This window comes from Erithacus rubecula, assembly GCF_903797595.1.
Source record: "Erithacus rubecula genome assembly, chromosome: 3".
NCBI classification, from domain to species: domain Eukaryota; kingdom Metazoa; phylum Chordata; class Aves; order Passeriformes; family Muscicapidae; genus Erithacus; species Erithacus rubecula.
The window spans coordinates 594,434-611,048 of NC_136689.1; the positions used below are offsets into that span (position 1 = coordinate 594,434).

General features: G+C 56.3%; 1 protein-coding gene across 1 annotated transcript in view; it reads right to left on the reverse strand.

The window, feature by feature from the left end:
- Positions 1 to 982: 982 nt before the first annotated feature.
- Positions 983 to 16,615, reverse strand: part of MAP4 (microtubule associated protein 4) — a 93,661-nt gene continuing 78,028 nt past the window's right edge. Inside the window, exons 15-21 of the mRNA XM_079301197.1 lie at positions 14,386 to 14,445; positions 13,699 to 14,024; positions 9,274 to 9,366; positions 6,590 to 6,671; positions 4,477 to 4,589; positions 2,810 to 2,975; positions 983 to 2,594 (exon numbers count right to left, since the gene is read on the reverse strand). Coding sequence (XP_079157323.1) covers positions 2,590 to 2,594; positions 2,810 to 2,975; positions 4,477 to 4,589; positions 6,590 to 6,671; positions 9,274 to 9,366; positions 13,699 to 14,024; positions 14,386 to 14,445 — 845 coding nt within the window. The 3' untranslated portion in view covers positions 983 to 2,589. The remainder of the gene's footprint in view (positions 2,595 to 2,809; positions 2,976 to 4,476; positions 4,590 to 6,589; positions 6,672 to 9,273; positions 9,367 to 13,698; positions 14,025 to 14,385; positions 14,446 to 16,615) is intronic.

Genomic DNA, 16,615 nt, shown 5'->3' on the forward strand with positions numbered 1-16,615 from the left:
TCATCCTGGGGAATCACCGGAATCATCCTGGGGAATCACAGGGAATCATCCTGGGGAATCACCGGAATCATCCTGGGGAATCACAGGGAATCATCCTGGGGAATCACCGGAATCATCCTGGGGAATCACAGGGAATCATCCTGGGGAATCACCGGGAATCATCCTGGGGATCACCGGGAATCATCCTGGGGATCACCGGGAATCATCCTGGGAGACTCCAGGGAATCATCCTGCGCGATTCCAGGGAATCTCATCCTGGGGAATTTCACCCCAGGGGATCCCAGGCCACCTCAGGGCTGGGGTGCCCCAGGAGGAGCAGCAAGAGGAAGGCGACATCTCAGCCTCCACCTCCTCTTTGGTTGCCCACCATCATCTCCGGCTGCTCCATGGGCACAAGCTCTGCTGCCAGCGCCCCTGCCCGGCCCGTGAGCCTGGAGCTCCAGCCCGTGCCAAGCCCGCCTGGCTGCCCAGGGAACCAGGAGGCTCCAGGCTCACGGTCCTGCAGGGGCTCACCCTGCTCCTCGCCTCTCCTTTCCATCTCCCCTCAATTCAAGTGTTGGAAAAAGAATCAACCAAACCAAAGCCAAGGCTGCCAAGCTGAAGCTGGTGTGTAGAATTTAGCAGTAAAGAAAGAAGGAAGCGTCACGGGAGGGCAGTGATATATACCGGGATGCGGGGAAGGAGCGGGGCTCGGGAGCGGGGCGGCCCCGGCTCCTCCTCCGGGGGTGGCGGCTCCGGGGAACGCGGGGACACTCAGGGACACTCAGGGACACACAGGGGACACACAGGAGGGCAGGGAGCGACGGCACGGCCGCCTCCCGGCTGGGTTAGGGATGGGGAGAGGTGGGGAGGAGGAGGAGGAGGAAGGGAGGAAGCATCGGGAGCTCTGGGTATATATAACCGCCCCTTTCAGGTGCAAATCTGCATCGCTCGTTTAAATTTGTATTCAGATGAAAAAGCACTTATGAAACTACCAGACGACTTTGATGCAAACTAGTACATTTTAATGCCATTTTATTAGAAACCATGCAAACTTTAATATAAAAAATACAAGTGCAATAAGAATCTTTGTGTGTAAATACAGATTCCGGGTTATCGTGTCGTTGTTGGCTTCCCAAAGAAATACTCCCACAAGCACGAGAAGCTGCAGGCTTCCCTCTGTCCCCTCCTGGAGCAGCCCCCCTTAGCACACGCCTGGTTCAGTTCTCTTTGATCCCAGTGTTTTGTTATTCTGCTTGCCTTTTATATTTTCTTTAAATTAGTTTTCTGACCACCCGAGAACTTTTGTTTTGTTTTCATTTCATTTATTTACATTTCGTTTCTTTAGTGTCATTTGAAACGAGGAGCTCCAGGAGTGGTTAAAATCTCCTTCCTGGTCAGAGCTGCAACCCCCTGGCACCAGCCCAGCCCGGGATGAGCGTTGCCCTTCCCTGCCCACCCCGGCGCCTCTCGGGTCCCCCATCCATCCCCCCAAAACCACCAACCCCGCACACGCTGCCCACACCCGCACGGCACTGCCAGCCCGAGCCCCGCTGCCCTGCCGCGGCCAGCCCTGCAAACACGGCACCAGGGCTGGCAATAAATAAACCACCTCTGCAGAAGGCACCGGGCAGGGCTCGCGAGCATCAATTAACACGTCTCGAGCATCAATTAACACGTCTCGAGCGTCAATTAACACATCTCGAGCGTCAATTAACACATCTCGAGCGTCAATTAACACATCTCGAGCGTCAACACAGGCTCCACCTGAGCTCTCACAGCAAGTTCGCCCTTTACACATCCCTGTGCCTTTCCTTCCAGACATGGCTTAATCCCATGAACTCGCTCCATCGTTTTAAAACATTAAAAAAAAAAATAATAATAAGAAACCAAACCCAAACAACAACAAAGAAGTTACAGCGGCTGGATATGTCAGTAAGAAGCCAGCACGGCAGCAGCGGTTAAATGTCCCTACTCTCCTACGGGTCGGAAAAGAAGGAAAGAGAAAAGGAAACTTAGCACGGGCTCGAACACGATAAATCATCAACACTTCGTCACAAAGAATAAAAGGTTCAAGTCAACAGTTAAAACAGCCTAATGAGTGTGGAGGGGATTTATCAGCATCCCAAAGGCGGCAGAAACTGAAGCGGCGAGGAGGGAAGGGGTGAAAAGAAGAGACAGAAAGAAAGATCACAGCTTATCCCTGTTAACTCGGCCTGGCCTCAGCCCCAACCCCAACCCGAAGCGAACCCGAGCCCGCACGCAGGGTCTGCCCTGCCCTGCCCTGCCCCCAGGACAGCGACACTCCAGAGGCCCCAGGCAGCGGGACGGGCTCGGGCAGCGGGGCAGCCCTGCCCGGCAGCGGGGGAACCGCGGCCCCTTCCCACAGACCAGAGCGGGTTAAGAGAGCCAAGCTGGGGTCCCCGGGGGCGCGGGGGTCACAAGCCTTGCTGGGCGGTGGCGGGGAGGCGGCCGAGGCCGGGCTGTCGCTGGCCGAGGTGCTACGGCGGGGCAGGTGCTGCTGGAAAGGGTGCGGGGATTGGAGACACGAGTTCAGCTCCGTGGTCTGTCCGAGCCTTGGCCTTCGCACGGAACGTCAGCTTGTGAGACTCAATCTGCAGCGACACAAGGGGACACGGGGACAGGAGGAGACAAGGGACAGGAGGGGAATGGAAGACGATACCATAATGTCATCATTAGATGCCTGGAAGATAAAAGGCAATTTTCCGAATTAAAAGCAAGGCACCGCAACCCTGCGGACGGCGCTAGCAGCGCTCGGGGGCTGCCGGGCTCCCTCCCCCCGGCTCGGGGCGGGGTCCCCGGCACTTACTTGTTTCTTGGATGTGAGTGTCGAGGCTCTGCAGTTCCCTTTGTCCGGCCAGGCCCGGCCCCACGCCGTTCTCCCGCAGCGCGGGGCCCGCGGGCGGCGCCCCCGGCACCGGCACCGGCCCCGGTTCTGCTCCGTTCTGCGGCGGCAGCGGCGCCGGCTCCTCTGCCTGCAAGGAGAGCGGGCACGGCTCAGCACGGCTCGGCACGGACAGCATGGCTCAGCACAGCACGGCTGAGCACTGCTCAGCACAGACAGCACGGCTCAGCACGGACAGCACGGCTTGGAATGGACAGCACGGCTCAGCACAGCACGGCTCAGCACGGCTCAGCACAGAGAGCACGGCTCAGCACGGATAGCACAGCTCAGCACGGATAGCACGGCTCAGCACGGACAGCACAGCTCAGCACGGATAGCACAGCTCAGCACGGATAGCACGGCTCAGCACGGCACAGCACAGCTCAGCACAGCTCGGCTCAGCAGGGCTCAGCACAGCTCAGCATGGTTTGGCTCAGCACAGCTCAGCACAGCACGGCTCAGCAGAGCTCAGCACGGCTCAGCACGGCTCAGCACAGACAGCACGGCTCGGCTCAGCACAGACAGCACGGCTCGGCTCAGCAGAGCTCAGCACGGCTCAGCACAGACAGCACGGCTCGGCTCAGCACAGACAGCACGGCTCGGCTCAGCACAGACAGCACAGCTCGGCTCAGCACAGACAGCACGGCTCAGCACGGCTCAGCACGGACAGCACGGCTCGGCTCAGCAGAGCTCAGCACGGCTCAGCACAGACAGCACGGCTCGGCTCAGCACAGACAGCACGGCTCGGCTCAGCACAGACAGCACGGCTCGGCTCAGCTCAGCACGGACAGCAGGGGGTGCAGCAGCCATTCTCTGCTCCTGCAGAGCGAGCCCTGCCCGGCCCTGCGGGGTGTGACACAGCCCGGGGCAATGCAGCTCAGCCTGCTCCCAGCCACAGCTGGAACAGCTGGGACAGGGAACGCCAAGGACAAACCCCAGAGCTCTGGGGCCGAGGGCGGCTGTGGGGTCACTGCTGGGACACTGCACTGTGACCTGGGGACACCCAGAGCAGCTGGGGCTGCCCCAAGGCCAGGCTGGACACTGGGGACAGCGGGACTGTCCCTGCCATGGCAGGGTGGCACTGGATGATCCCTGAGGTCCCTTCCAGAGACTCCCTGAGCACAATTCCATCTCCCTGGGGCTGTGCCAGGCCCACAGGTCCCTCAGGAGGGAATGTCCCCTCCCTGGGCACAGATGTCCCACTGCTGCAGGCAGAGCCTGGGCTGGGGACACTCTGTGCTCCCGTGGCAGCAGGGATGAATCAGCTGAGAGCTGTGCCCTGCTCCCACCCCACACAGGGACTGAGCACAGACCCAGCCCAGGGCTCTCCACCATCCTGGGAATCTCCCAGCACTGCCAGGAGCACATGGATGTCCCCAGCTCTCCCTGGGGTGCAGGCTCCTGCAGCCCCCAGCTGGGCTCACCTCCCTGCTCCCAGCCCCCAGCTGGGGATGGGATGGGCAGTGCCAGCCCTGGGGAATGCCCAGCAGGGCAGTGCCAGCCCCTCCTCTCCAGCCTGCCCCCGGGGGGGCTGCAGCAGGCTGAGGGGCAGCAGGGGAAGGACCAGAGCTGGATCAGAGCCCTGCACTCACCTTGACAGCCCCTCCAGCTGGCGAGTGCCCCACGTTGTCCAGAGACCCCACCTTGGCCTGGGCCTTCTCCTTGAAGTTCAGCTTCTGGTTCTCGATTTTGACATCTCCTCCCCCTGCAGGGACATGAGCAGGGCTGAGTTTGGGGAACCCCAGCAGTCCCACCCAGTGCTGCCATCCCAGCCCTGCCCTGGAGGAGGGACAGGACAGTCCCACAGCCCTGCCTCAGCCTCTCCCCAGGAAAGTTCAGTTCCAAACTGCAAGAACAAAGTTGGTGATTTCCAGCCATGCCAGCAAAACAGGGCCTGGGGAATTCTGCACATTGGACAGGCTGGAGAAATCCTCCCTGATCTGCTCCAGAGGTGGGAAATGCCACCCCACATCCCTCCCTGTGCCAAGGCTGACTCTGTCCCTGTCCCTGCCCAGTGCCAGGACACCTCCTGCTCCTGTCCCTGCCCTCCTGATCCCTCCCCACTGCAGGGGATCCCCTGCCTGCCTGGCAGCTCCTCCCTGCACTCTGCAGGAGCTCTGCAGCCCCAGGAGAACGTGGGTCAGAAAAAGGGCTGCAGAATTTTAGCAAGGTTCTTCCAGAATGGAGCAGATTCCAGAATACTGCAGTTCCCATTAATCACAAAATACAGAATCCTGGAATGAGTTGGGTGGGAAGGGACCTTAAAGCCCACCCAGTGTCACCCCTGCTATGGCAGGGACACCTCCCACTGTCCCAGATGCTCCAAGCCCTGTCCAACCTGGCCTGGGACATTCCAGGGATCCAGGCCCCCTCACAAGGAACAATCCCTTCCCAAAATCCCATCTATCCCAGCCCTCTGGCACTAGGAAGCCATTCCCCTTGTCCTGGCACTCCAGCCCTTGGCAAGTTCTCTCTCCCCACCTTTCTTGGCTCCCTTCAGGTCCTGCCAGGTCACAATGATGTCACCCCAAAAACTTCTCCAGGTTTAACAATCCCAACTCCCTCAGCCTTTCCTCACAGGGGAAATGTTCCACCCCTCTGATCACAGTGGTGCCTCCTTTACTGACAAATCACACAGTGCCCAAAGCCAGAGATTGGAGTCCTGGATCTTCAGGATGATTCCAGCCCCCTCCAAGGACAGGGCCACCTTTCCCTGGCTGCAGCCACGTCCCAGCAGCTCCTCCAGAGCCAAGTGCAGCCCTGCTAAGGCTCAGCTTTGCCTCCCAGCACATCATTAAACCCTCAGCCCCCCTCTGGGAGCCTGGCAGGGTGGAACCCAAGAGCTTTGGGTCCAACAAGGCCAGTTGAGGCTGAGGAGCTGCTGGCAGGGTGCTGTGCTCCCATCAGCCTGGACAAGGCACTGATTGTCACTGCAGCTCGTTACCCCGTGGCACCACGTTCCCAAAGCTCAGAGCCAGCACGAGGGGCTCCTGCAGGAGGGGCTGCTCTGACCTGGCCAGGCTCAGGGGACTCCCAGGACCACAAAGAGCAGCCTGTGGTGCTTGTTCCAGCCTGGCCAGTGAACCCTGGCCCTGCTGTGCTGGAGGCACCGAGGGCCAGCCAAGGTCACCGAGCTGAGCAGGGCTGCAGCCCCAGCACCTTGGGCTGGGGACAAACCTGAGATTCCCAGGGGTTCAGGCACAGCAACCACTGTGTTCTCAGTGGGGAGCAGGAATTCCCACACACTCACCCCAAAAATCCATCTAAATCAAACCCTTTCCATCACACCCTTTTCATGTGAGGCAGGAGCTGCTGTGGACTCAGGGCTGAAGGACCCTTGTGTGTGGGGTTTCCTTTACCCTTCCATGTTCCATGAACACCCTGGGATGTTCTGAGTGCCCCAAATCCCTCTGTGAGCATGGGGGAAGCTTCCTGCAATGACCATGGAAGCCTCCACGTGTTCCTTCTCACATGAGCAGGAAAAGCAGAAATGAGTCAAAGCTGTAGATTATCTTCACTTCCATTATCTCCTAATCCCCTCTCTGCTCCTGAAACCACCAGGAAATGTGGAAGAAGCATTTTTAGGAATTTCCAGAAGCACTGGGGACAGACATCCCCTAAAAGCAACAAACCCCTTCAACTATTCCAATCTCAATCCAGGGCTGTGTTTAAAACTCACAAATGAGGAAATGGCAAAACTCCTACCTGGCTTATGCTTGATATTTGCTTTAGATCCACACTTGGAGGACACTTTGGAAAGGTCAACTTTCTTGTTCTGGATCTGCACCTGGGGAGACAAAAAGCAGCAGCTGAGCCCAGAGAAACCTCTGCACACTCTGGAGCCAAGGGGCACCTGGAGCACCAGGCTGGGCTTTGTGCCCCTGCTGTCCCAGGCTGTTCCTGCTGCAGGAATCCTTCCTGGGTCACTCAGAGCCAGGGGGGCAGAGCTGAGAGCAGGGACAGCACAGGGACAGAGCTCAGGGTGCAGCCATGGCACTGCAGAACCCTGGGATTCCAGGCTGGGATGGGATTCCCACAGCAGCTGTGGCTGCCCCTGATCCCTGGAATGTCCCAAGGCTGGACACTTGGAGCAGCTGGGACAGTGGAAGTGTCCCTGCCAGGGCAGGGGGGGCACTGGGTGATCCTTGAGGTCCCTCCCCTCAAACCAGTCTGGGACACTGAGGGATCAGGGTGCAGCTGGAATGCAGACATGGACACCCCAAAATCTCTTCAGACACCAGCACAGACACTGCACTTTGTAAAATCCTCTGTACTGCTTTCTTTGAACAGAAAGCTTGGTCAGAGGTTGGACTCGATGGTCTTGTTGATCTTCTCCAACCTCAGTGGTTCTGAGAGTGGGAAATACTAAATAAAAAACATCAAAACCTTTTCCCCAGGAAACTGCAATGAGTTTGTGTCGAGGTTCTGGTGAGTGTAACGTGAGCAGGAGCAGCAGCTTCTGCTTTTGGGCACAGCTTCAGGGGAATCTTGGCATGGAGAAGAGATTATCTGCTTGTAGAGAGGGTAAAATGAGCACCTGAGCAGAGAGCCAGCCTGGAGCCCCTGGGTGGGGCAGGACAATGCCCCTGTCCCTGCAGTGTCCCTGCAGTGTCCCTGGTGGGTGTCCCTGCCCATGGCCTTCAAGGTCCTTTCCTACCCAAACCATCCCATGTCCATCACCTCTACCAGAGCAACCCTCAAGCTCAGTCAGGAATTGTTTCTGAACCACAACACTGTCACCCACAGGGTCCTAAAGGCTCTGACTGAAGGCACAGAGCAGAACAGACCTTCAGACAGACCCAGCTGAGAATGAAACACTGGGGCTCTGTCAGAAGTGATCAACACAACTACCTGAACAGCTTGGAAAAGGTCACTAAAATCACAGTGACACTAAAATCACAGAGTGACTAAAATCACTCCCAAAAAAGGGAGTGGGAAGATACAAAAATGAGTAAAAGAAAATGCCTGTACTGCAGGGCTGAGAATGCTTGCCTGGAGCTGCTCTGGGAGCATTGAGAACCTGGAAATGAGCTTTAGGCTCTGAAAATGCAGAATAAAGAGCTGCTTAAGCAGCTGAGCAAGGAGCAAAAGCTCAGTGGTGAAAAGAGAGAGTGGGAGAGGAGAAGAGAAGAAAGCAGGGGCAGAGCTGTGCCCAGGGCTGGCACTGCAGAGGGAAGGACAGGATGGGATTCCTGAGCAGAAGGAAAGATCCCCCACATTTCACCTCATTGCTGGCAGCCTGGAAGAACAGGAAAGGCACCTGGGAGGCTCCTGAAAGGCTGAATGAGGCACAGGTGGCAAAACTGAAGTGGTTTATAAAATGCCACCAGTGTGGCCAAAGGCACCTCTGCCACTGCCAGGGGGGCAGGAACACAAACAGGGCTCAAACACAGCCTGGGGGCTCAACAGCAGCACTTCCAGAGTTCCTGTGTGAGCATTCCCAGGGGAAACTGTCCCACAGACATGGTGTAAATCATGGAACCACAGAGCCCAAAGCCAGGCAGGAGGAGCAGGGCTGGGGGAGGCAGCCTGGGCTCAGGGGCACAGGTTTAACTTCAGCATCTCTCTCTGGCCACCCTGGCAACCAACCTGGAGGGAACCAGCTGTTAAAAACCCACATGTGATCTGTGGAAAAGTCAGTCATGCAGAGGCTCAGCCAGCTGGACATGGATTTCCCAGGAGAAGTGGCCCCCAGCTGCTGCAGGCAGGTCCTGAGCAGGGTTTGTGCAAACTCTGAGCATAGCCTGGGCTCCTCACCAGGGGTGACATCAGCAGGACCCCAGGATATTGAAACACCTCTGGAAAAAACTCTTTTTGGGCTCAAGTGTGTTTGGAACTACCCCAAGTTTGCATTCCTGAGCCTGCCCAGTGCCAGGTGTGCCCCCAGACCATGCTCATGCTCTCCAGGGTCTGCACAGGACACCTGGGCTGCCTGGAGCCCCCAGCACCCCAAACCAAGCTGCAGACAGCACAGATTAACTTGCTATTTTAGAAAACTCAGCCCTGCTGCCAGAGATACCAGCAGCCTTTAAATTTAGAAATTAATCTCAGCTCAAAGGTTAAGTCCCAGAGTCTGTGGCTGCTCCAGAAACAAGAAGTGAATGAGTGTGGCTCAGAGAACAGGCCCTCCAGGCCATAATGCACAGGGAAATGCAGATTTGGGGGGTCAGGGGTGCAGAGGGAGCTCCCAGGAGCTCAGTGCCCCCTCCCCACCCCCAGGCTGGTGATGGCCAGCCCAGGGGCAGCTGTGCACTGACACAAAACACAGAAATGCAGCAATGCTGAGCTGTCTGCAGCAGCCCTGGGCTCTGCCAGAGCACTGCTGAGCCTGGACACCCAACCCAAGAGAGCAGAGCCAGCACACACAGCTTGCCCAGAGCCATACTTACATTCCCACCTCCAGGGACATGCTTAATATTGTCCTTGGAACCACACTTGGACTGAACATGGCTGTAGTTCGCTTTTTTGGAGACTATCTGCACCTGGAATGTCACAGAATGGGAAACAACACAAGGGAAGAGCACTGGTTAGACTGGCACTTGGCAGGAGCCTGGGGGGCTCAGGGGGCAGCAGGGACTCAGCCAGTGCTGGGGGAGCCACCAAGGAGCAGAGTGAGAGAAAGTGAAGGACAGGAGCTGCACAGACAGGGTTAGTGCCAGGCTGGAGCCTGGGGACAGGGCTGGGGACAGGGCTCATGGGGACCCTGCACAGCCCTGGGGGGGATTTGGGACTGCCCAGGGCCCTGGAAACCTCCCTGGAGCAGGGACAGCACAGAGGGATGGGATGGGATGGATAATGGGATGGGATGGATAATGGGATGGGATGGATAATGGGATGGGACTGCCCATGGCCTTGGAAACCTCCCTGAGCAGGGACAGCACAGAGGGATGGGATGGGATGGATAATGGGATGGGATGGATAATGGGATGGGACTGCCCATGGCCTTGGAAACCTCCCTGAGCAGGGAGAGCCAGCCCAGAGGGATGGGGTGGGACTGTCCCTGCCCTCAGAGCAGCACTCCCAGTGCTGTGAGCTGCCCCATGCCCACATCTGGACTGGCTCCAGCCCTGCATAATCTCCCTCCAAACCCCTGGGCAGCAAAGCTGGGGCTGAGAAACAATTTTCTGTTGAAGGTGGTTATTACACCTTCAGCTGAATGAGCTCAGGTGAGTCTCAGGTTAATGAAATTGTTTCTCCTTCAGCCTGACTCAGGTTTAAGGGTGTGAGGAGGTGGCTGGTGGTGTCTTGGCAGTGCTGGGATGGTTGTGCTCCATCACCTCAGAGGGCCTCTCCAGCTCAATGACTGTGATTTGGAAATACAAGAGGAGAGGTTCAGGTGAGCTCTACTCACAGCAATGGGTGAGACACCAGTGTTTGCACAGGTTAGTTACAACACAGGTTCAGTCTGGAGTTATTTACACAGCACAAAGGGCCCAGCTGGATCCTCATTTCTACCAGAGGTGACAAACCTGGAGCAGAGCAGGGATCACCCTGCACTCACCTGGCAGCTCCCAGAGCTCCTCAGCAGCTCCCAAAGGCTGCACTCAACAGCAGCTCTGGGAACATCTGTGCCATGGAGTGTGGGGTTCCCTGACTCCCCAGAGCTACAAATCCCCTTCATTCCTCACCATTCCTGCCTGGAACTCCTAATTCCTAACTAATGCTGGGATTAAACTGTGGCACTCCCACCTCACACCATCCACTTGTACTCTGGAGTAACCCATCCAGTGGTGATGGAGTGACAGAGTTTTGGTACAGCTGGGTTGGGAATATTGCAGGGCAGATGGGAATTCCTTCACCCTAAAACTCCTGCAATCCTGAAAGCAGCACCTGAGAACTCAACCCTCATTACAAACTGGTTCTGTGTGTGAAGGACTGGCTTTAAGGGAAACCCTCTGACCCAAAGCTAAGCCTGTGTTAATCTGCCAGTGAAAAGGAGGAATCTGCTCTGGGAACTCTCCCTGGAGGATTTTCCCTGGGGAACATCTCGGGGCACAGGAGGGAACAGGGAGTGTCTGTGCAAGGACAGTGCCACTGACAGGAGAGAGCAGGACAGCAGGGACAGGGACTCAAAACGGAAACGTTTTCCTTCATCTCCCCCAGAGAAAAGTGTGAAAGGAACTCACTTTCCCATTGGGCTGTTTGGGGACCCCCTCTCTGGCTGCCACTTTGGGAGGCACCTTAGAGCCCGCGCTGGGCTCGGGGCTGGGCGCGGCGCCGGCCGGCTCGGGCCTGGGCTCTGCCTTCCCCTGGATGGAGACAAAGGGGTGATTTCAACAGCAAAAGCACAGGTGTGGGCAGGACAGGGCACACGGGTCAGCCTGGGCCAGCAGCTGAGCCAGGAGAACTCCCTGCATGCTCTGATTCCCAGGATAATCCCAGAACTGAGGGCACGGCAGTGCCCAGACACGGGTGCGGCGGGTACGCAGCAAGGATTAAAAACAAAAAACTCTCAGAGAGCTCCTGGTGCCCTTTCTCAGCATCCAAGTGACCCCAAGACACTGATCCTGCCAAAAAAAAAAATCCAACCAAATCCCTGGGGAAGGCAAGAGCAGGAGCAGCTCATTGATGGGCAGATCTGGGAGGCAGAGACACCCAGGGCTCTGCTGGACACAACTGAATTCAGCTCAGTTCCCTCCCAGCCACACTGCACAGCTCACCCAGCTCAGCACAAAGCTGAGGGAGAACCTACAGCTTTCATAAAAATTCAGCAACTGCCTCACAATATTCCTTGTTCTGTCCATTTAGAGGCAGGGAATTGCAGCAGAACCTGCATTTTTGGGGGGCTTAGCAGAAATCTTGTATTTCACTACAGAGCAGTGAACAAAAAAACTCAACACTACAACATTCTCAGATCTAAAAACAGCTCAGTGTAAATCAGACTACAAAAAGGACAACCTGCTTAACGAGGCAACTGTTGGGATTTAATAACTCTATGAAAATATTTCCAAAAGGAAGGGCAGTGCAATTAAATGCAATGTGGAGCTGACACTGCTGAGCTGGGCTGCAGACTCTGAGATAAATCCATGTATTGATGCTGTCTGGGACACCCAGCACCCACCAGGAGTGCCCTTGACTTTTGAAGTGCCTGAGAGCAGATGAGGGCTCCCAGCAGGGAACCTGCTCCCTTGGCAGCACACTGAAGTTCTGTCCTGGGCTGTTCAGCACCACAGAGTGCAGCAAGGAGAGACTGAGAGCTCTGTGCCACTGGGGGAATCACAGCCCTGTGCCTGCTGCTCACACAGGCCAGGCCAGGGCTGGGCTTCTAAGCTTTACAATATATCCATTTTTTAATATATTTATATTTATACAGACAAGCTCCTGGAGGTTCTGTGCTCAGCAGGCTGTTTAATGCTCAGCAGGGCCTGCAGGTGAATCCCCACAGCTCTACCCTCCCATGGGAGGTGCTGCTGGTGGAATTGCCCCCACTGAGAGCTCCTGCTGAGAGCCCCAGGTCTGATCTCTGCCCTCTGCTCATGGCTGCTCCCAAAAGTCTCATCCCATGTCAGCTCTGGGCCTGACAGGCTGGGCATGGGAAAGGTGCTGTGGAAGTTGCTCCTGAACCACATCTCCTCACCCTGGAGCACCATTGCCCCTCCTGTGCCTTTCAGAAGGGACTGAGCAGACTCAGCTCCCCAGCTCAAAGGGCTGCCATGCAGACAGGATTCTGAGCCAGGAGAACCTGGGACACCTGGAGCCTTGTCAGGACAGGAGGGCAGCAGTGCAGCTCTGCATTGCTGTGCCCAGGCAGCAGCCAGGGAGCAGCCCAGAGAGCAGGGAGGACACAGCACCCACAGCAGCACCCAGGGACACACAGCACCCAGAACAGCACCCAGGGACACACAGCACCCAGAACAGCGCCCAGGAATAGAACCCAGAACAGCACCCAGGGACACACAGCACCCAGGGACAGCACCAGGAACAGCACCCAGGAAAAATACCCAGGAACAGCATGCAGGGCGCTCCCTGTGGGTTCAGGGCTCTCCCTGTGGGTTCAGGGCTCTCCCCGGGGTTCAGGGCTCTCACTGTGGGTTCAGGGCTCACCCTGTGGGTTCAGGGCTCACCCTGTGGGTTCAGGGCTCACACTGTGGGTTCAGGGCCCTCCCTGTGGGTTCAGGGCTCACTCTGTGGGTTCAGGGCTCTCCCTGTGGGTTCAGGGCTCTCTCTGTGGGTTCAGGGCTCACTCTGTGGGTTCAGGGCTCTCCCTGTGGGTTCAGGGCTCACCCTGTGGGTTCAGGGCTCACCCTGTGGGTTCAGGGCTCACACTGTGGGTTCAGGGCCCTCCCTGTGGGTTCAGGGCTCTCACTGTGGGTTCAGGGCTCTCACTGTGGGTTCAGGGCTCACTCTGTGGGTTCAGGGCTCACTCTGTGGGTTCAGGGCTCTCCCTGTGGGTTCAGGGCTCACTCTGTGGGTTCAGGGCTCTCCCCGGGGTTCAGGGCTCACTCTGTGGGTTCAGGGCTCACTCTGTGGGTTCAGGGCTCACTCTGTGGGTTCAGGGCTCTCCCCGGGGTTCAGGGCTCACTCTGTGGGTTCAGGGCTCTCACTGTAGGTTCAGGGCTCACCCTGTGGGTTCAGGGCTCTCACTGTGGGTTCAGGGCTCTCCCCGGGGTTCAGGGCTCTCCCCGGGGTGCCGGGCTCTCCCCGGGGTTCAGGGCTCACACTGTGGGTTCAGGGCTCTCACTGTGGGTTCAGGGCTCTCCCCGGGGTTCAGGGCTCTCCCCGGGGTTCAGGGCTCTCCCCGTGATTCAGGGCTCACACTGTGGGTTCAGGGCTCTCCCCGGGGCTCAGGGCTCTCCCCGGGGTGCCGGGCTCACCTTGCCGCCCCCGGGCTGGTGTTTGATGTTGTCTGTGGAGCCGATTTTGGCGCGCACGTTGCGCAGGTCGGGCGCGGCGCCGCCGGCTCTGGGCGCTTTGCCGCCGTTGGCGCTGCTGCCGCTGCTGGCGGCGCTTTTGGTGGCCTTGGCCGCGCTTTTCTTGGCGTCCGCCGCCAGCGTGGAGGCCGCGGCCGCTTTGGGGGCGGCGGCCTTGGCTCTGGGCCGGCCGGGGGCGGCGCTGGGGGCGCCGGGGGAGGCGGGCGTGCAGGGGGTGCTGGCGCTGCTGCGGGCGGCGCTGCCGGGGCCGCTCCTGGGCCGGCTGGCATCTGCGGGGGACAGCGACACACGGCTCGGTGCTGCACACGCTGCCCCCAAGGGTCACCTCAGACCCGGACACCCCCGTTCCCAGAGACACCCATGACCCCAGCCCCAGACAAGGGGGGTTTGATTCAGATTGAGGAAACCACTTCGGGTTGGATACTGGGGAAATTCCTTCCCCAGAAAGTCTCTCCAGCCCTGGCACCGCTGCCCCAGGCAGTGTGCGTGCCCATTGCTGGAGGGATGTGACATCCACGTGTTTGTGGCACTTGGGGATGAGGCTGGGGTGGCTTTGGCAGTGCTGGGGGATGGTCCTGCGGGGCCTTCCCAGGAAGGATTTCTGTGGGTCCATGGAAGGTGAGCGGGTACCTGAGGGAGACTTTGCTGAGGTTTTCTTGGCATCTGCCGGCTTCGAGTCCGTCTTGATGGCTGCCAACACAAAGAGAGGGGTCAGAGCACCAGGGCAGCATCCTGGAGCCCTGAAAGCCTGGAGCTCTGAATCCTTGAAACACTGAATTCCTGCAGCTCTGAAATTCTGCAACTATGAATCCTTGAAACACTGAAATCCTGCAACTCTGAATTCCTGCAGCTCTGAAACCCTGCAACTCTGAAACCCTGCAACTCTGAAATCCTGCAGCTCTGAAATCCTGCAACTCTGAATCCTTGAAACACTGAAATCCTGCAACTCTGAATTCCTGCAGCTCTGAAATCCTGCAACTCTGAAATCCTGCAGCTCTGAAATCCTGCAGCTCTGAAATCCTGCAACTCTGAATCCCTGCAACTCTGAATCCTTGAAACACTGAATTCCTGTAGCTCTGAAATCCTGCAGCTCTGAAACCCTGCAACTCTGAATTCCTGCAACTATGAAATCCTGCAACTATGAATTCCTGCAGCCCTGAATCCTTGAAACACTGAAATCCTGCAACTATGAATTCCTGCAGCCCTGAAAGCCTGCAGCCCTGAAATCCTGCAACTCTGAATCCTTGAAACACTGAAATCCTGCAGCCCTGAATGCCTAGAGCCCTGAAATCCTGCAGCTCTGAAATCCTGCAACTATGAATTCCTGTAGCCCTGAATGCCTGGAGCTCTGAATCCCTGCAACTCTGAATCCCTGCAGCTCTGAATCCCTGCAGCTCTGAAATCCTGCAACTCTGAAATCCTGCAACTCTGAAATCCTGCAGCTCTGAAATCCTGCAACTATGAATCCTTGAAACACTGAAATCCTGCAACTCTGAATTCCTGCATCTCTGAAATCCTGCAACTCTGAATTCCTGGAGCCCTGAATGCCTGCAACTCTGAATCCCTGCAACACTGAATCACTGCAGCCCTGAATCCTTGAAACACTGAATTCCTGCAGCTCTGAATCCCTGCAGCTCTGAATCCCTGCAACACTGAATCACTGCAGCCCTGAATCCCTGCAACCAGCCCATTTCCTAAAAAAACCCCCAACCAAACAAAAACCCCCACTCCCAAACATTTCCTTTCTTTAAAAAGTAACAAAAGCAGCCCCACATTTGTCCTTGCCCAACCTTGCTGTCATTGCCAGACCAGTCCTACCCTGTGCCAATTTTCTTGCACAGGAGGTATTGCACATATTTTGGCCCCTATTTTAATTGTATAAACCCAAAAATCAATCCCTAAACTGAGCTGCCTTTGGGCAAAGCCCAACGATCATGACCTGATTACAGAGAGGACACTAAAGCAGGGATGCAGCCACACTTCTCCAGGCAGGAGAAAAACAAACACCAAACTGATCAAGGCAAAAACCACAGACTGAAAAACCCAAATGCAACTTTACTTTAAGGAACTCTTTGATTTTGCAGGGTTTTTACTGTATCAGTGATGAGCAAGTTTGGGTAAAATCTGCTTCACTGCCACAGCCAAAGGAAGGCAACTTTGAAAAGAAATAATAAATGGAAGGGACCCAAGACAGAAATTATGAAAACCCTCATTTTTTAATATCTAATTTCCATGAGGTCTCAGGTTTTTAGATGCACTCCAGCAGCTGTCAGGGTCCTTTATGGAATATCAATACCAAAAAGACCAAGGGGAGGAGGCAGATAACTACAGGCCAAGTTAGTCTGGATCATTCCACCCTGACTTTGCTAAAAGCATTCAATTAAACACCCCAGATAAGATCCCAGCTAATGAGGTGAAACCCATTTGGATAATTTAATAAGGCCTAAAGGATGGATACATAATTAATAGCAAACACTTCAAACAAGGGGCTGGCAAACCAACCCAATTTCATTCCTCGAGACCACAACTTTAATTGGGGAAACTGCAAGGACAGAGCAGGCTTGGGTTTATGTAAAAGGCAAAGGAATATTATGTTCCATGAATGTACAGAGAGATTTCTGTCTGCTGGTGTCAGTGGGGAGCCAAATGCTCAACACTTCAGTCTGTATGAATGGGAGGTGCTGAAAAGCCAGACAAAGCCCCTGGGACAGTGGCCTGTGGTGACAGACTTTGATCTGTGTCTGAGCTGAAGGGCTGAGCGTGCTCCTGTGCAAACATCAAAGTCACTTCCACACGGAGGGGGATGAAAAAGAATGAAAAAATAAAATTAAAAACCAAAATATCAATCCCCACATAACCC